The following is a 20,042-nucleotide window of genomic DNA, read 5'->3' on the forward strand; positions in this document are numbered from 1 at the left end:
TAGGCCCTTAAAAAAGGCAGAATAGCACAGGTGTGCTGGCAGCTGGAATAATGAGCAGCATATGCTAGTGGTTAGATTTCGGAGTCCAAGGCCGTGGCAGACAGTGGGAACTGGAGATGTTCCTTTAAGAACCATCTCCTTGTCTAATGGTATACTGAGCGGTCCGAGGCCGCAGGCCACACCCTTTCCCGGCGCTCTCTAGAAAGCGACGGAACCCTGGTGCTAGCACACAAATGCAAGAGCCTCCAATTAGCAGCTGGAGTTGAGCAAAATAAAGTAGCTGTGTTGGTTGGTTCCATTCTGTGGGCGTCCCACAGTTCTAACGACAAACGGGTCTGCAGGCCGGCCTTTCAGACAATCTTCCTTTAATACAAAGTCAATATATCTACATACACAGTGGTCTGAAAACCACTTACTGATTCAGTTTGAAATAACAGTGTGAAAGCAACAGCACTTTGCTCTCATACAAAGAAAAAACGTATTTCTCCCCCCCCACCCCACCCCCCCCAAAAAACAAAAAAAAACCCCTCTCCCAATAAGATTTTGCTGCAACATACTTAGAAATTTGGGAAACTTTCACACAAGTAGGAAGTAAAATCTCAAAGAAGCCTTTTTTCCCCCTTTCAAGACAGGACATAGGTTGATTTGGGGGGAGGGGGTAGCAGTTCGGTTGCATTTAGCTCATCCCAACAGTACCAGCTTGTGGCCATGTTTACCTCTCTAGAAAATAATTAAAAATAATAATCAAGGGAGAGCAGTTATTGGGGCAGCGTCTCTGCTGCATGACACACTCTCTTCACCGCACTTTGGCAACACACTTCCTTTTCATGTACAACTGCTGGCCTATTTGACACATGGTCCACTGCATGAAGAGTCTTGGGCTGTTATTACAATACCCATTATTCTGTTAAGCTACTGTTTAAAAGCTATACGCATGTGTCTGTGGGCACCTGCCCGCCATGGCTCTGAAATTCCTCTCTCTCTACTTCAGTCATAAGACACTGGTGTTATTTAATCTCCCAATTCACCACTGGCCCTGGGAAGAGCAGGCAACATGGCCCTAGGAGGAGGGGGAGTGAGTTGGTACTAACAACCACATCTAAGCCAGCCCGCTAACCTCACGCCCTTCCAGAGACACCTGATATGTCTGAGATTTAAAATAAAGAGACATTTTGTTCTTACATGAGCAAGTTAAACCTTTTAAATGGTAGAAAAGCAATATGTAGAAGTAGCAATTTGCACTGCATTTTTATATATCACAGCCATTACACGTAACATTTCTACAGTGAAAAAATAGACTGTCTTTGAACATAATATGAACAAATAAGCAAATTTTTCTTTTAAATTCATTGACTGATATTCTTTGTTTTTTTTAAAAAAGGAAAAAATACACTATTTAAAAAAAAGTAATGTCACTTGTTACAGTTACATCGATACTTTAAAGAAAGCCACTCACAGCATATGCCACTGACTGCATCTTGCTTGATCTTTCCAAATTATTATACAGCAAGGGCATGTTCATAGCTGTGCCTATGAACTTGGAGTGACAAGGCCCGTCACCAGAGTGTCTCTGAGATCTGTTGTATTGGAGGTGGGGCGTTGGCAGCAATAGCTTATTGGGAATGAATCTCTTACAGAGGCTTCTTTTGTATCAGCCCTGTAAGGGCTCCATTCAAAAATGCTCCCTTCCTCCCCCCCCGGGGAAAAACGAACAGCTGTGTGCAGAAGGGGGTGGTTTAATATGGAAAGAAGTCCTATTTCTGTACAGCTCAAACACGTCTTATTCAAAGCAGCGCCCGAGTGTGCGTCTGGATGAGCTGAAAAGGGGAGAAGAGAACCAACAGTCGTTGTACCCAGTCAGGGAAGAGCCCGTCTCTACCTGACCACACCTCAGCTCTGTGCCCTAGGTAGGGGACCGCTAGTACACAGCCACTTTTTTCCTTTAAATAGCCTAAAAAAAAATAAATGTGGGGATTAGGAGGAATGTTCCAAGTATTCAAAAGATGAGCTATAAAACCTCTTGGGGGGCAGAGGCATTGAGGGAATGGTGTTGGCAAGGGGCTGATAAGCCCTGAATCAGCCTGATGATGAGACTGAGGTTTATTAAGACTCCAGCTAGAAGTATTCCTGACCTTAATTTTACCTAAGTATTGAGATTTTTTTAATTATATATATATATATATTTTTTACACAGCACCTTCAACTCTGCAAGTGACTTCCTTTAAAGATCGCCAACTAGATTAGTAAATAAACTGAACTCTGATGATGTAACCAAAGCTGGTTTTCTGCTCTTTTCCAGCCCTCTCCTCTCCCTTCAGTGGTAACGTTTCACACGGGGCGTGTTTAGCTTTTGGATCAGTTTGAGGACGTCCATCTGCCCTCCACAGCAAACACCACGCGAGGTAACCAGAGCAGTTCATCATCCCTCAGTGCCCTGCTGAGCTGCCTTGTCACGGTCCGGGTTACAACATGGGAGTTCCTGAAGGGGCGTTCCTTTCAAATCCTTCCCCCGCTCCCCACTGCATGGTCCAAATGAAAAGGGACTTCTTCTGAGTCGGGTTTATAAGTCCGAGCACTCCTCCCGGGCCAGGAGAGGCCTTCCAGGGCTGAAGTGGTGGGCGGAGTCTGCAAGGCGGATGGCTTTTTAGGTTGCATAGTGATCGAAACTTCCCAGATACTCGAGAGCTGCCTGGTAACAGAACTGATATTCATCCTAGGCAAGGCCAAGAGAGACAATCAGTGGGTTAGTGGTTGTGGAACACTTACCCAGACATTCTAGCGCACGCCTTCATTGCTCGCTGCGTCCGCTTTTCTGCTGTTGGGCGGGGACAAGAACAGCCCCCGGAAGAACACTGGGTGTACTGGAAATGAAGAAACCATCTCAGACAGCCCCAGAGCCGACAAACGCTCGTATGGCTCATGGAGCGCCACAGGATGATAAATGCATGCTTAAAACTGGGATAACCATGCCTGCCTTTCATAAAGCGCCTACATCCATGGTTAACAGCCAGGCTGGGTCGGGTGAGGTCAGAATCTGCTAGTGCTAGGGGAGCTCTTCTAGGGGGTACATCAACGCCGCTAGAGATTTGCCTTGATCTACAACAGGCTATATAAAAAGCACGAGCGAAGTCAGTACAAACTAAAATTTCATAGAGACCCTGACTTCTTTATACTGCTCTATGTACTATACCCTGAAATGTAAGTACAATATTCATATTCCACTTGATTTATTTTACAATTATCTGGTGAAAATGAGCACTTTTTCAGTAAGTGTGCTGTGACATTTTGTATTTTTAAGTGAGGTGAAACTTGGGGTATGTGAGACGGATCCGATTCCTGAAAGGGGGACAGTTGTCTGGAAAGGTTGAGAGCCACTGTGGTAATGGACAGAGCATGGGGCTGGGAGTCAGACAACAGCTGCCCTTGAAGAGAGCCTGTACCAATGTGTATTTGCCACTATACCTAATACTTCTGCTACACCACACAGTAGCTCAGCAATGCAGCCTAGGCCCCAGATCCTCAAAAGGCATTTAGGCGCTTAACTTCAATTGAAATAAATGGATATTAAGAGCGTAAATAGCTTTGAGGATCACAGCCCTTGTTCTTATGGAGTTAAAGTTTCCTATTAGCAGGGTGGTTAGAAAGGCAAAAGCTCATTCATCCTCCAGGTATGAGAGAAAGGTTAATAGCACCACAGGAAAGGGAGAATTCAGTGTTTTCCTGCTCGCTATTCCGTTCACAGACACCCCCGTATGCTAGTTCATCGCTACAATGTTCTTTACCTCTGTCTGCACCATAGCTGGTCGTTGTGTTCGCAGCATCTTAACTGTCTGGAAAATATCTACAACACCCTCGTAACGCATTCTCTCCAGGACGATACTCAGTGTGATAAACACCCCAGTTCTGCCCACTCCGGCGCTACAGACGAGAGAGAGAACAACACACACTGTGTTATACTCCTGTGTGTATTTTAGGAAGGAAGTGTAGCAGTTATAAAGGCTGAAGGCTTTGTTTATGTTCTAGTATTTCTTAAAGCAATAAATTGGCATCCATGTCCAATGAACATAACAGAGGCGGAAAGCCCCTGCCTATCAATCCTTGCCTGTCTGGTGTCAGATTTCCTGGCCAATGTCCTCTACCAGCCATGGACATACTAAAACCACCAGAGTCACTGATCCACAAATGTCAAAAGCTCCAGCAGTAGATAATTTCTAAATTGAATATTTATTTTTATTGTAATTAGAAAATAACTTAAAAAAACATCCTCCACCATTTGGAAGCAACATTATCTGGTTTAATGAAAGAAGTTCTCAGGGATCTGCTGAGGTAATGCCCTCTATTTTCTGCTTCAGCCAGTCAGGAGGCAAGAATAGTTCTTGCTCCAGCATAGCATCTGGCTTAGCAAACTGTGGTGTAGTTTTTTTTTTTTATTCAGCTGTGTTGGGTCAGCAAAACGAGGCCCTCCATTCAACTTGATGGCATTTCTCTGTTTGTACGCAACACAACAACATTAATTCTGTTTTGGCTGGGAGACAAGAGCTGGGGAGGAGGAGAGCGTGACCCACGAGGACCTCGTGGAGGGGAATGGAGGAATGCACGGCCCCCCTGGTGCGTCCAATGAGCTTGGCTTACAGAAATTACAAAATACTAGGTCACCCGCTCTGTTAAGGAATTTGCACTGAGGCAAAGATGGCTGCTCATTTGCCTACCTGCAGTGGACAGAAATTGGCCCATCCTGACCGAACTGTTCCTTTGTCTTATGCACCTGTCCAATGAAATCGATAAAACCCTCTCCTGATTTTGGCACACCTTGTTCGGGCCAGTCAGTGAACTGGAACTGACGGACGGTTCGGGATTGACCATCCTGGGGAAGAGCAGCAGAAAAACCAAAAGCTGCAGTTAAAACGTGTGGTATATTCATGCCATTAAAAATACCAATGCCAAATCTCCCGGCTGCCCCGTTAGCGAAGGAGGGGACAGAACGCTGAAGCACACTGCACGGGGGTTAGATATCGCCACAGCTATAGAACAAATGTGCTCACCTGTGAATGAAGTCCGTGGAGTAGCGTCGGTACTGCTCCATGCCCCTGGGCTGCACCAGCGCCCAGAAAGCATCGACCATTCCGGGGGCTGACCACACTCAGTCTTCTGCTGTGGACCCTTCTAGAAGAGGCTATAGCGCCTCCAATTTTGGCAAATAGTTGCCATGGTGTCAGAATTACAGTCTAGAGCAGGGGAGGGCAAAGTGCGGGCCACAGCTGGCCAGTCAGGGCTTTCAATCCAGCCTGTGGGATTGCCAGCCCAGTGTGCAGCGGGGATAAGGCAGGCCCCCTAACTGCCCGGGCCGCTCCTTGAAGCGGCCGGCACCACGTCCCTGCAGCCCTTGGAGGAGGGCTCCATGCGTGGCCTTTGCCTCCAGGAACTGCCCCTGGCAGCTCCCAGTGGCTGGGAACGGGGAACCTCGGCCACTGGGAGCTTTGGGGGTGGTACCCACAGGCAAAGATAGCGCGCGGCAGAGCTGCCTGCCCCACCCCAAAGCCTGTTGGCGTTCAGTGCGTATGAAAGACACAACAGAGAGTACAGCTTTCGCGATCAGCAAGGTCAGCCAACCTCCTCATTCACTTGTGATTAATGAAACCAAAAGGGCGGGGACTGCAGGACCTTCCATTCGCCTGTCCAGAAGAGTCTCGTTCCTGATCATTCCCCACAGTGCCTCAGACAGACCAAAGCCAGCAACATGTGCTCTGTGCATTTTGTCAAAACACCTCCCTGACCTCAGCAACGTCTATACAAATCTGCTGAAGCATCCAAACGGGCACTGCTGAAGTTGTTGCCCGAAAATCTCCCTAGAATTTAATAATCTTCAGAGAAATTACCCAGTGTGAGCTAACAGCCTGAAGGAAATACCACCCGTTGGAACATGTTGGTGGAGTCAGGGGTTTAGGAGAAGCGTTGCAAACAGCTGAATAATAGGACCAATGTTGAGCCCAAGAAGACAGGAGCTAGAGAAAGACAGCCGCTTTCAACAGCTTCTGAAAATCTTCTGTTCGTTTAACAATTCTGCTCCCCACCACGCAGCAGGGCAATGGAACCCCAGTGGCCTGTTTTCCATTTCTGCCACATATAAATCCTGAGCTGGGACTATTCTCTGGGTAGACTCTTGTGTGCAGACTCCAAATGAGAACTGTACGGCCAAGGCACGAACGTAGAATTCACACTGCCAAGCCCAGAACAGAGAGAAGACAGAGCACTCACCCTGGCATCAGTAACCTTGAATTCTCGCAGGATATACTGAGGCATGTTGTATTCAGCCATGGGATCCACTACAAAGTACTGGTACCGTGCTGACCGCTCAGCGGGCCAATACTGATGGCACTTTTCCTGCCGCGGGGAGAAAAGACACCAGGTTAGGACAACGTAGTTAACCCCTTACGCAGCTGTAGGGCTTTTCACGGTGCTGCCCAACCACCCTTTCCGTGGGTCCAGGCTTACCCGACCCATCTCTCGCAGCTTGGTCAACATCACCACGATGGTGGAGTTGTTCTCCCAGAGCATCCGCCAGAAATCCTCCGTGGTCTCTGCCAGCGGCCCTTGAGTGGCAATGTAGGCTTTCTGTTGTCTGAAAGAAAGCACAAACCCCACACACAAGGTGACAAGTTATTAGCCCAGGGTCTGGGGTGATGGGCTTAGCAACTGGGGGGATAGCATGAACGCTGACGCACGGCTCCGGACATTTGGAAGGCCTTATGAGCTAGATGGGAATACAGCTCCTTGGAGATCTCCCAGGCTTGGGCTAGGGGTCCGGGACTCAAAGGCCTTGTGCTGGGGTTTCCCTAATTACTGTGACTATGGGCTAAATCCTGACTAGTCATGCAGGAGGAGGTTGCAGCAGGACACTTGCCACCCTCCCATGCAGGTCTGCGCAGGACCTAGAGGGCAGTCTGCTGCTTGGCCTATCCGAGCAAAACAGGGGAGGGCCGGGGACCACAGGCAGCCCATTGCCTGCTCTGTGCATCCAGAGGCATGAAGGAGGGAGAGCCCTTGCTGCATCTGGTGCTGCTCAGTGCCGTCCCTCCGCATTCAGCCTCTGGCAGGCCTGCCCAGGCAGAAGGTCTGAGAGCATTGCTGCTTGGGTGATGCTACAGCTTTGCTCGCTGGCTCCAACCAGCAAAATACGGATTGTTTCCCAACAGCTAAAGAGAGGCTGAGACAGGAACGATCTGTTCCATAAACATTCCCCATGGTGAAATCCATCCAGCCAAGATACTCAGAGTCTAACACGGCAGCTGGATGGTTCTTTTAAAAAAGGGAGAGAGAATGTTATGACCATTAACAACTGAGGTTATACTCTTGGGAAAACCCCATATTTCAAGCTGCGAACTGATCACGAGCAGTGTCAGGAAGGAATCTGCCCCGTAAAACGTTCAGCATTGCACAAGCGGCAGAGTGTGGGTGGATGGGATTCAGGTTCCTTTGAAGCACCAGCTGTGGATTAGAACAGACCAACGATGTTCTGACCCGGGCTGGCAAATCAATCCATTCAACCGTCCTTCCCTTTTTCTGTCACTACCTCTTTAAACTGTACTTCTCTGAGCACCTTGCGAAAAGGGAAATGAGCTTGAATTACTCCCTGTTAAAACAGCAGGCTGCAACGTGTTGTCGTTTACCTGTATCCATCGATAAAACTGGCATTGATATAGTCTGAGCCCTCCACTCCCCTGATGGGCTGAAGACAGACCCGGGTGGTCTCGTATGGCATGATGTTGACAAGGCGATTCTTGAATTTGTTGCACGGGAGGTTGGCGCTTATGAACCTGGAAGTGTGGGCTTTGGAGTTGGCAAGTCGCTGAAGGAAAAAAACACACACACTTGTTCTAACAGGTGTTATTTCAGCTCCCGGAAAAGGATGAGAATTGCTCAGATGCCTGGGAAAAACTGGCTTATTTAGGTAGGCAGGAGAAAAGTTTCCATTGGTCTGGGTCTGATCTTAGACAAATGTTTCAGCAGCATCTTCACGCCAGCCCCAAGGCAGGTGAATTTCTTCCCCCTCCAAGTTCCCCTGCGTGGTTCTGGCTTTCATTTATTTCCTGGGGGACGACTCCAGAAGCAAAGTGCCGGAGACGTTAGGGCCTTCCCCATTGCAAAGCCTTGTTGTGATTTGTTGACAGTGGAAATACAGCATTAAAATCAAACGTGAGGAGGGGAGGAAATTCAACCTGGATTTCAGAAAGCTGGACTAAAGTCTTGCAGCAGCAGCTGGTCTTTCCCCTGGGACCCACTGCAGCAGCCCTGGAGTCAGAAATGTAATTACTTCTTTAATGTAGAAACACAAAAACATTCCTTTCCCCCTCGAAAGGGCCAGTCGTCTGTCATCCCTTGGAGCCTAAGCAGCAGAATGCTCCTGTCAGAAGCACAGACTTTTCCTCCCCGCCCTGCCTTTACTCTCCAATAGGAGAAGGTCATTAAGTTCCCTAGGTGCCAGGGTTTTTGGTTTAAGTCCCCACTATTGTCCTGCTTAAAAGAACAACTTCAGGTACACTTCAGTCTGCTGTCTGGGCTCTGCCCTCCCTGGAACCCCCATGTTAGAGCTGTGTTATAATGCTTAGCGATAGTCTACGCTGCAGATCGCCTCAGGGAAGTGACTACAGCGTGGTTCTCAAAAACATCCCCATCACACTGATCGTGGCAGAACCATGCGGATCAGCACGATGCGAACACTGATCCCAGCGCTGACTGGGCCCATGGCATTGCCTGGCTGACCCCTGGTTGGTCCAGTTCAAATGGAAGCCCACCAGCACATTTTCTGTCCCTGTTCTCACCCCCGGTACATGCCTAGAGCTCAGTGTTCTGCCATTACCTTGAACTCCAGCTCCATGCCTGTCACGTGCTCCCCCACCTCTATCTGCGCCAGTTTCTGGATGTAAGTGTAGAGATTCCTGGCTGGGACCTCTGTGTTACCGCAAGCGACGGCCTCCAGCAAGGCGTCGTGTATAAAGCTGTACTGGTCTTCTGTCTGGACCATGTAGTTCCGCTGCGACCTCATGAGGGTGACGTGCCCATAAATGTCCACTGTCTTCTCATGCTTTATCCTCTCCAGCATGGCATCAATCACAATGAAACAGCCTGTCCGTCCAACTCCCGCGCTGGAAGGAGAGGTGGGAAGATAAGCAACATCATCCAAACCCCAGTGCCGCCTTTCTCTTGAGAAATTTACCTTGATGGCCGACCAGACGGGAAGGGACAGCTCCTTAGTGGGAGCAGGCGATCGGGAGCATGGGAGGAGGGTGAGCAGATGTGTACGTGAGAGGTAGACAACGAATGACAACAGATGCAGTATGTGACGAGCATGAAAGAGAAGTAGGAAGCAATAGAGACCTTGTAAATATAGATACAGACAAAGACTATAGGGTGGATGAATTACTGGAAGACTAGAACATAAATCAGAAGGGCTAGATATTTCGTGCATTCTGTTGTGTTAAGGGAACTTGCTGAATGACATAACCCAGCTCCCATTGACGTGAATGGGAGTTGTGTGGTCAATTTTAAAAGCTGGTTAGAGGATTTAGCCACACATGGAGAATTTAGTGTTTTTAATCTCAGGGTTTTGTCCTATCACCCCCTCGCCATAGCAACTGAGCATGCAGCATCCGACAATTTGGGGGTGTAACGGTGATGGGGGGGAGGAGGGAGGGAAGTAAAAGGTGTCATTGGCTTCCAAAACGACGATACGAGTCATCCTGGCTCTTATCTGCTAAGTTTAATTGCAACTCTGGTACATTAACTGATCAGGTATTGAGAGGAAATGATTTGTAGCCATCTAGGATAATGGCATTCTCAGCCATAAGCAATACGGCTCTATGAATAAAAAGTAATCAAGTTTGCCTGGCATGATTTGTTGACAGTTACAAAATTAATAGATGAAGAGAAGCTCTGGAGATGTAATATCCTGATTTTAGTAAAGCCAGAGACAAAGGCTCACAAAACCATACTCAGAATTGATTCCGACTGGCTTGGAGGCAAACATTCCCGGGGCTGAAAGGACTGCGACCCCAGGGAATGGTAAATCGCAATGTATCGAGGTGCCTAGTGGGGTGCTCCAGAAACTGGTGTCAAGTTAGATCTTCTTTCGGGCTAGTCTACACTGGCAGTGCTCTCATGTGGCTTGTGTAGTCGTGGCAGGGCACTGGGAGAGAGCTCTCCCAGCGCTCTAAAAAAACCCACCTCCACGAGAGGTGCGGCTCCCAGCGCTGGTGCACTGTTTTCACTGGTGCTGAAACTTGCTGCGCTCAGGGGGGTGTTTTTTCACACCCCCTGAGCCAGGAAGTTGTAGTGCTGTAAATTGCCAGTGTAGACAAGCCCTTAGTATCATTTTCATTAATGATCAGAGGGGCAGGGCAAACAGCATTGCCAATAAATTCACAGCTGAGACTGATTCAGAAGGCGTTGCAAACACCAGTGAGGACAGAAATACACAAATCATAGATTATCAGGGTAGGAAGGGACCTCAGGAGGTCATCTAGTCCAACCCCCCCCCCCGCTCAAAGCAGGACCAATCCCCAGACAGATTTTTACCCCAGTTCCCTAAATGGCCCCTCAAGGATTGAACTCTCAACCTTGGATTAGCAGGCCACTGCTCAAACCACTGAGCTATCCCTCCCCCCCGAGGACCTACCTGTGGACAGGTTAGAACTATGGGCAGAAAAGCAACCAAATGAGGCTCAACTTGGCAAAAACACAAGTTAATAGACCTAGGAGAAAATAATCCCAGCGCCAGCTACTGGAAAACAGTAATGCCAAGAGTGACCTAGGGGGGACAGTGGATGGCAAACTCGACACCACTTTCCAGTTGTGACATGGCAGCCAGAAACCCCCGTAAGATATTGGGCTACGTACACAGACGTCCCATCAGTGAGCAGCTGGGGACCAGTCCCCCCCCGCAAGAACACACCTGTAACGTTACGTTTAACTCTAGGCCTCACAATCGCAAAGAATTCAGAGTCAAGCAAGCAAAATGAGAAAGGGGCTGACAGGAAGGATGAGGAAGGATTGGGGTTTACCGTTGGGTTGGGTGGAAGCTGTGGGCTCTGAAGGGAGCATGATGCTAGTCATAACTATCTGAATGGTGAGGATACGTAGAGGAGAGAATTATTTGAAGGGGAACAAAGGGCTAGAGCTAGAAGTAACAGGATGAATTAAAAAAAGATCTAGGTAAAATCTCAGGAAAAGCTTCCTGATGTTGAGTCTATCAGGCAGTGAAATAGCCTTCCACAGGAAGTGGTGGAAGCCTTTTGCTTCAGTTACTTAAAACTAGATAGGAAAAAGCACTAGAAAAATGTCGGGCACTGACAGGGGAGAGACCCTTGAGCCAGTCACTTTCCCTCTTTTTTGCAAACAAGGGAAAACACCCCCTCCCTGCATCCCCAGGGTGTTTTAGGGCCAGGTCCTCAGCTGCTATAAATCGATGTAGCTCTGCTGAACTCAATGAAGTGACACCGATTTACAGCTGCTGAAGATGCAGCCTGTAATCTTTATAAAGAGATGTGGGATTATCCAGAGAAAGGCCCTATAACAGTGCAGGGTGTGTCCATGCAACATACACACTGGTTTTTGTAGGCACCGGATCTGAAACATGAAGGAGAAAGGTTAGGAAGAAAGAGAACACAAGAATTAAACCCTATCGAATAGGCGGGGAAATTCCATTAAAATAGAGTCTTGAAACCCAGAAAGGTGTTTCTTTGAGCTATAGGTGTGTGCTAACAGTCTGTCAATCTATTAGAGAAAGAGGTGGCCACAGCTAAGAACTGAAAAACAGAACGGTCACTTCGCCTCTCTATTAGCCCCAGCAACAAGTTCAGCGCAATCCAGTCCACAAAAAATAACACAGGCCCTGCCCCCAATAGCTCCCACTCTGACGAAATTTGCTCTGAGTCTGAGCCCAATTTACCAAGAACTTCAGGAAGTTATATTCTATGTCACTTGACGGCACCAGATGAAAAGTCGTGTCTGCTAATGTGTGTGTCATTCCTAGATACTCATCAACCCCCTTCCTTACACCTCTTCATTTGCAACATCACCATGACGGGAGCTCTCCCGTCAGACACAATTATGATAATTCTAGGTAGGGGGGTTCCAGGCCTGAACAAAGGGCTGGTATGATCTAAGGGCTTCAAAAGCGTGTTTAATCACTCAGATCTTTAGGCAGCTTGAAAACTACTGATGCTGTAATGAATAACATGCATCACCCTTTTACCTCAATGCACAAAAACATTTGGGTAACATCAGACTTGCATGTGAAGGCATTTATGAATCAGCAGAGCCCTGCAGGTCTAAACACTCGCAGCTAGAAATAGAGGGTTTCTTCCTCCTATTCAAAGGCAGTCCCTCTTTTCATTAAAAAACCTCCTGGATCTCCATTAATTAGACTGCACAACACCTAAACCAAGCAGGTTGCCGGAGCTTTGGCAAGAACGGAGCAGCCGATCAGGGATCTGGTCACGGTAAGTTGCCCGCTGATGGCCTTTTTTATTCATTTTCCGAGAGGCGCATGATAATTGCCATCTGCAGGGTTAGTGATAAGTTGCCCACTTACAAAGACTGTTTAAACTGTATCCTCCAGGAGAGGCAGGATTAGAGTCCCCGATTGCCTGTAAAATTCAGATGTTACTTTCCCCAGCACTGAGTGACCTGCAGGCCCCTCCAGATTTCTCCTGAGGCAGGAGGGAGATTTGTCTGAGCTGAGTCGGCAAATGTTCCTCCTTGGATGGTAAATTGAATTAGGGAATGCTACCTGCCCAGGGGGACTTTCGCCGCTCTGCTCTCAGAATGACTGCGGCTCTCAAATCTCTTTCAAGACGCTGTTCGCTCTCTCCCTTGGACAGCACAACCCACTCTGCCTCTCGCCCTCCACATGGTGGTGATGCTTCCTAACCCCATTTCATCTTTCGTCCATGCCCACCGTAACAGAAACGAGCCTGCGTGCTCCTCAAAGGCCAAACTTTACTGGATAGCACTCTGCCAATGAGGCCTTATCAAAGATGCCAACTAAACCATTCCAACTCCAGCCCCGCTCAGTTCAGGAACTGCCGCTCTGAATAGAAACCAAACAGGAGCCTGAGACGAGACAGCCCCTGCGCGCTGGGAGCTGCGATGGGAACGTGTTTGCATGCCCCACTGAAAAGTGGATTTGCTTGGCAATGTGTCCCCCCTCCAGCAGGGGCTCCGTGTAGGGGGAGGCTGTGATTCTGGTAATAAGCGGGTCAGTACCTGCAGTGCACTACGATCGGGCCAGCGTCAGGAGGGTTGCAGGTTTTGACTCTTCTCAGGAAAGCCAGGAACGGGGTAGGGTACTCAGGGACGCCATGGTCGGGCCATGCTGTGAACTGGAATTGGCGCACCTCTCTCTTCTCACTGGAGCCATTCTGCGGAGTGGCAGAGGAACCAAGAGTCACGGTGAGCTAAGCAAGGGCCACGAGACGCACACGGCAAGTTACAGAACGTAGGAATGGGACAATAGAGAGATGTGGCATCAGAGAGAAACGTCACCTTGTGAAGGGAGAACGTCCGAACGCAGAACGTGGCCAATTCGATAGTGTCTAGTAAGGTCACTTGGATCATCCCATAGGTCTCCGTGCCCCGGCCAGGCCAGTACTGGTCACACTTGATCTAGAAAACAAAAGTCGACGATGAGCTCAGGAACATAGTCCAAAGAGCACAATACGCAGCACGGGACGCTCCCTCGTGGCACGGAAAGTAAAGATGGGCCCCTGGCAAGGGAGAGCGAAACAGCAAGAAGCATTGCTTGCTGAAGCATCAGAATAGGGCGAGAGCCCACAGATTCAGCTCCATGTCCTATATGCATCAAACGCTGCTTCTACTCACAGAGCTGGAGCGTTGAGGCACATTGGTGGTCTGATGCCTGATTGACTGGAATGATTCTGATTGGCAGAACACTCGGAAGAATATTACACGAGATAATAGGATTCTAACCTTGCCACTTGATCTAACATGGGGCCAGGCTCAGAGCATGTTCCCTCTCCCCTTAGAGCAGTGAAGGGATCTAAGACTTCCCAGGTGGACAGTATTTTCACAATGAATCAGGGGGCCAGCAAGGCAGGTAGAAATCTCCCAAAGGAGCAGATGAGGGCTGCAGATCAGAGAGACTGCTGCTCCCCACCTCTCCGCATGCACCTCCCTTGGGGGTCTCCACCTCTCCCCCTCCACAGCACCTCCCCGGATCATGACTAGCCAGCCATCTCGCTGAAGTGTCTCACCCGTGACTTCTCCTCAAGCTTCGTCATCATCACCACCGTCGCTGAGCGCTGCTCCCACACCATCCGCCAGAAGTCGCCAAAGGTCTCCGGCAGAGGGCCCTGTGTGGCGATGTAGGCGTTCTGCTTCCGGTAGCCATCGATGTAGTTGGCGTTAATGTAGTCGCTCCCCACAATCCCTGCATTAAAGTGGCAGAGAGTCGGTTGATTTTGCCTTACTGGAGGGGGGGAGGGGGAAGAGCTTTACAGCAGCTTGAATTCCCTCATCAGAGATAGCAGGTGAGTTCCCCAGCTGGGGTAAATCAGCGACCAAGTTACCTCAGCTGAGGATCTGGCCAAGGACCTCTCCACTAGACAACTACTTTTGGAGGAGGCGGGGATATCGAATACCAAGCCTGGCATATCTTATTTATACTGCACTCGCACCTAGGAGCTGAAGTCATGGACCAGAGGCTCATGGTGCTAGGCGCTGCACAAACACAGAACAAAAAGATAGTCCCTGCACTAAGAGCTTACAATCTTCTGGGGCCAAATATGGATCTGGTTAATGAGATGCGCTGCACAGTTCATAGGAGAGTCCCACCCTGGGTTGGATCGACGTCCCAGACATGTCTCTTCGCCATGGGTTTCTGAAGCAGTGAGTCAGGACTCCCTGGATGGTCTGTGGATGAGCCCAGCTGCACTGTGACTGGGCGAGGCACGGAAAACAGGGCTGGGGTCTGCAGGGGAAGTAGGCAGCTTGGAAATGACAGACAGTGACTCGCCCCGATTGAAGCGTGTCGCCTGAGAGCTGCCTGCCGGAGTCTTTGACGAAGCGTTTTTAGGTGGGTGGTGAAAAGCAGGATGTACGGCGGGAAGAGAGCCGGCCCTGCCAGGTGTCTGTCTTATGGGTCGGAGTTAGAGAGCCACTTATGACTGGCGAAGAGGACTACCACTGTGTGGGGATTTGTCCCGTAACTCCTTACACCCAGATGCTGGCAGTAGAGGCAGGTTTTTGTTTTCCGAAGATTAACTCAACAGAGAAACATTGAACTCAACTTTTGGGAAGGAGGGAGGTTCCCGTCCTCTTCGCCGCTGCTGCCAACAGGGTTAGCCTGGTTTATGTGCGATGCTAAACCCATTCAGAACTGCCTGCCAGTCTTCAAAGGCAGTGGGTAATTTCAGGTGCCTGGGGAAACAGGCTTTGATTGAATTTCTGGAGGGACCCTGGCCTCCCTCCTCCAAAATGTAAAAATTCCAAGTGGAAGAGCAACTGTGTAGCAGCAGCACGAGCGTCAACAAAGGCTGAGCTTCTCGCATTAATCTCTGCAGCCCCCTTGGGCCGGCCGTGTCCTTTGAAATGGTGGCTGGGAGCTCGGGCGATGTTTTGCCGTGTAACAGGCCTTGTTACAGAGAAGTCACTGAATGAAAATTACTCCCCCCCCCCCCCCCTTCACCGGGCACAGCTGACACGCTGCAGACTTGACAAAAGCAGAATTTAAAGAACAACTGGAAAAAAAAAAAAAAAAACAAGCCCAGGCTTCGGGGAGGGAACCTGCCAGCTAGTGCAGAGGAAAGGACTTTGGCTTCAGTAAATCTCTCTGCAGATCAGTCTCCAAGTGGGGTTGCAAATCTGCCCGTCTGCCTTGCCAGTTCCTACTCTGTGTTACCGTCTCTCCTTAGTTAAGGGCATGAAAACGGCTGGACGATGGGGGCACGAGACAGGAAGAAAGAACTACTGCTGCCTGGGAATTGGTGGAGCAAAACATGCCCCCTCTCCCAGTGCTTTTGGGAACCAGCCACCGTCACACAGCTGCAGGCTTATTTCTATGCACAGATGAACGCAGAGCTGTCTGGGTGGAGGGTGGAATGGAAGAAACAGAAGAACAGGCCACACCCAAGCACAGAGCTTTACGTTCTCCAACAGCTCACTGGACGGCCTTGCTGGGTGTGTGCAGTGTCTGGATTAACTAGGGGAAACACATGACTGGAAGCAGTTACCATCTGGTGGCTCTTCAATGCCTGTGTAAGATAATTTGGGACCTAGGCCTGTTCCTAGTATGCAGGTGTCCCCACTGCACAACCCAACACCACTTCGTTGGCAGAGATGCTAAGCACCGAAGGGGCCATGAAGACACAACTCCCATCTTGCCAGGGTTGTGATATGTTGACTGAGCAGGAGAGAAGCTTGCCCCATCACTGCCGGTGCTGTATCTGTTCTGGAGATAGACAGAAATGGCTAGACCAGTGGTACTCAATCCATGGCCCAGTTAGCACATAGCTGTGTGCTAAAGGCTGCTGGGCCCACGGAGTTGGGGGTGCAGGCTGCCCCATCGCCTGGTGTGGCGGGGTCCGGGGCCCCGCTGCCCTACCTGGTGGGGTCCCAGCCCCCTGCAGCAGGGTCTGGCCTCAGAGCTGCCCTGCCGGGTCCAGGCTCTTGGCTGCTGTGTGGTGGGGTCAGGGTAGGGACTGCCCTGCATTTGGGGTCCGCTCCTGGCCCCACGCTGTAGAGGGGTCTGTGGGCGGGCTGGGGAATTGGGGTCTCTAGGGTGATAGGGGGGAGGGGTTCTGTATACTGGCCCACAGTAATAAATAGATTGATCTAGACCATAGGGCTGTTAAGCCGCCATCTTTTAGCAGCTTGAACACTAAATATAGAGCCCGCACCTGTGCTGGCATCAGACACTCCATGGGCTTCGGGCAGAACTAGACTGTTCCAGGTGTTCTGGAAACATCAGGAATTCTCTCTCTCGCTCTCTCTTCCAGTGCATACGACAATGTGACTTTTGAAAGCCTAGCTCTACAGTTTAAATGGCTCATGCAATATTAATTTCAGACGGAAAACAAGCTGAGACACAGTCATCGTTGTAACGAGAAATGTTAGAAATCCTCCTTCAGCAACAGCCAAGGCTGATCCAAATTGATGCTGGTGTCTTGGCAGAGCTCCATTATCACGGTTTCCTCAGCAATGGAAATGCCCCTCCCCTGGAATTATTGTGGAAAGGGATGGATTCTAGCCATTCGCCTTATCCCTAGAATTTCTCAACTAACCTTTAACACCAGCTAGGGGGGTCACTAGAACTTGTCCCAGGTCCTGCTCTTGATGCCTAGAAGGACAATTCTTGACTGAAGAAGGCCAACCGTGAACAATACACAAGGGTGAGAGGCTTAGAGCAGAACATCACCTCAGTGGCAGCCAGCCAAGGAAGCCCCACTGCAGCGACTCTGTTAGCAGAACAGCTTTTCTCTCCACAAAAGCATCTCTCATCCCAGTTTGCAAATTGGTGGTTGTGTTGAGCGCCAGGAGCTGCGCAGTTTATTGCAGGTCTTCCGACTAGCTCAGGTGTGTCGGTCACATGTCAGTTCAGGAAACTGCTTAGGAAAGGGACTGTAGGCCACGAAGCCAAGTGTTATTGCTAATTAGCATTTTAGTGGGAAGGGTTTTTTAGAGGGAGGCTTCCGGTTTGGCCTTGAATATTCAATGAGGAGCAGACCCAGCGTGTCAAAAACACCAGCAGGGTCTCAGAGGCTCACTTCAAGCCTGACACGGATTCTGAAAGCGCCACGGGTTTCTTCCAACCAGTATATAGTCTGGATTCTTCCCGTAACTCGGGACTACATCCAGCTGGGAGCTAAAGCAGGCTAACCTACAAGTAAAGGGAACACAGCTTCTAAATAAACGCTCCTTTGAAACGAAGGATGCAGGGAGTGTGACCAGGATCAGAACATATTATCATGACAGGACTCTGCCTGCTGCTCTACCAGCGACCTGGTGAGAGGAGACTGAGAGCAGAGAGCAGTATCATGGGACTCTGTGGACCACAGTGCCCTGCGTTCCCCTGAAAAAGCCACAGGCTAGCGGTAATGTCCAGAAGTAGAGATCACCATGGTTACCTTCAATGGGCAGCAGGATGACGCGGGAATGGTCATAGGCGATCACGTTAGCGTAGCGGTTTTTGGGCTTGTTCACTTCAAGGTTCGAGTGCTCCCAGGTGAATTGCTGGCCAGGGTCAATGGACTGGAAGAATCAGGAAAGAAAACAATTAGTCAGAAAGGAGGAGCAGCAGTGGTCAGATCTGTGCATTCTGCCGCTGCGGGTCAAGTCCGGGCTCTGCAGATCTAGCCAAAGAACGGAGTGCTCTCCATCCCTTGCCCCCAGGAACAGTAATCGACCCTCCCCTCACTGCTTTCAGTATCGTCACGGTGATACGTCCCCCCTCTCCTTTTCTGTAACTTGCCCCAGGCGCACTTGGGATATTTTCCATTACAATGCAAACAAACACAAGCCCAGTGCAATTTCAGGCTGCACAGACAGAGGCATCAAGTCAAGGAGCAGGTAGGCGAAAACTTCCTCTCCGTACCGCTGTGGTACAACTGTGCCTAGAATTATTATTCTGGCTCTCTCTTATGGGCACCGTGTTACCAAAAATAGATTGACAACTGGGAGGGTGCTGGGACGAGAGCAACAGATATAATTGGGGGGGCCAAAGGGATGGATTTATGAGGAATAAACGGTAGAGCAAAATCTATACATTTTAGCTAAGAAATTATTAAAAAGAGAGACTTAACTCTACCAGTACCTGACGGGATGGGACAAAGGGTGATAACAAACCATAATGGAATAAAAGTAAGAGAGGGAAAAATTAAGCTAAATATCAGGGAAACACTTCCTTCTCAGTGAGGGGTATTCAACACAGGGGGAAGGGAACTGTCCTGTCCCAAGAGAAGCGGGGGAAGCAGCATTGTTTGGGATATTTGAAAACTGGACAGCGCACTGAAGAGCAGGGAACATTCTTGCATGAGCAAAGTAATGGACAAGGGGGCCCGTGGAGGCTTTGACCCTGCAACGGTTGGCATGTGCCCATTTGGCAGGAGGAGAAGTGGTGCCTCTCCCTGGTCAGACAAGGGTTAAGGAATCTGGTCTTTCCTGGAAGGGATAAAGAGGGGAACAGTGGAATGCACTGGAGAGAAAAATCCTCTCCCCGCCTGTCCCGATGATTTATGCCAGGGTTGGTGGGTTTTTAAGTCCAGCTGTCCCAGATATGGAAATTAGGTTAATTATGTTTACCTCTAAATCCTCAGCCAGAGAATTAAATAAAACTCGGGCTTAATTCCGCCATCACTTTGGAGAGTCTCGGGGGCAGGGGAGGGGGGGGTCCTCCAAACGGAGCTTGGCAGTGGCACATTCTGCAGTACTCCCCGCTGTTCACTCCTGCCTGTGCCCCTCCTGGGGGCAGAAGTTTGGGGGGACAGGCATACTGGATGCACGCGCTGTTTGAACCACTAGCCTCCAGGTCCCATGAACATGGGCTCTGGACCCTTGCTGTGCACCCATAGGCAATTGCTAGCTCCCTTGCCCTCCCCTCGGCACCCTAACCTGCAGTGTTTCCATTCTCCTGGGGCATGGCTTAGATCTGGTGCTCTTGGTGTGTGTTTTATGAGCCATGCGGCTGAGAGGAGGTGGAAAAGCTGGTACAAAACCGCAAGACACTAATGTCCTCTCGCTCTCTTGCTGCGGAGTATTTCTAACTAATGGGTATTTATACTGTTGTAATGTGTCTGTTTGCTCTCTATCCCTCTAATCTCGCCTCGCTTTCATTTCATTAGTGCTGTTTGTTTAGCTCTGGTTCCCCAACTAGAGGAGGTTTTGCTGGAACTAAGCCAGGGCACTTGGGATATTGCATTATGCAAATGAGACTTTGAAATCTGTATCGAGCATATTAACTGGCTTCCGACTTCCACGCACTCCCCAGACTCTGAGATGGGGGTGAAAGACCCCAATAGAGCCAAAGAATC

General features: G+C 49.5%; 1 protein-coding gene across 12 annotated transcripts in view; it reads right to left on the reverse strand.

The window, feature by feature from the left end:
* Positions 1 to 348: 348 nt before the first annotated feature.
* The window catches only part of PTPRS (protein tyrosine phosphatase receptor type S), a 253,032-nt gene continuing 233,338 nt past the window's right edge, over positions 349 to 20,042 (reverse strand). For 11 of the 12 annotated variants that reach the window (XM_065578681.1, XM_065578674.1, XM_065578677.1 and 8 more), the window contains 11 exons: positions 18,141 to 18,264; positions 14,271 to 14,446; positions 13,543 to 13,662; positions 13,264 to 13,418; positions 8,858 to 9,143; positions 7,668 to 7,846; positions 6,493 to 6,619; positions 6,256 to 6,381; positions 4,710 to 4,864; positions 3,783 to 3,918; positions 349 to 2,713 (listed from right to left, as the gene is read on the reverse strand). In XM_065578681.1, the coding sequence (XP_065434753.1) occupies positions 2,645 to 2,713; positions 3,783 to 3,918; positions 4,710 to 4,864; positions 6,256 to 6,381; positions 6,493 to 6,619; positions 7,668 to 7,846; positions 8,858 to 9,143; positions 13,264 to 13,418; positions 13,543 to 13,662; positions 14,271 to 14,446; positions 18,141 to 18,264 (1,653 nt within the window). In that variant the 3' untranslated portion in view covers positions 349 to 2,644. Of the gene's footprint in view, positions 2,714 to 3,782; positions 3,919 to 4,709; positions 4,865 to 6,255; positions 6,382 to 6,492; positions 6,620 to 7,667; positions 7,847 to 8,857; positions 9,144 to 9,195; positions 9,248 to 13,263; positions 13,419 to 13,542; positions 13,663 to 14,270; positions 14,447 to 18,140; positions 18,265 to 20,042 lie in introns of those variants that run through there. The other variant, XM_065578682.1, reaches the window with a different exon arrangement.

Source organism: Chrysemys picta, chromosome 25 (assembly GCF_011386835.1).
Source record: "Chrysemys picta bellii isolate R12L10 chromosome 25, ASM1138683v2, whole genome shotgun sequence".
In the NCBI taxonomy this organism is placed as follows: Eukaryota; Metazoa; Chordata; order Testudines; family Emydidae; genus Chrysemys; species Chrysemys picta.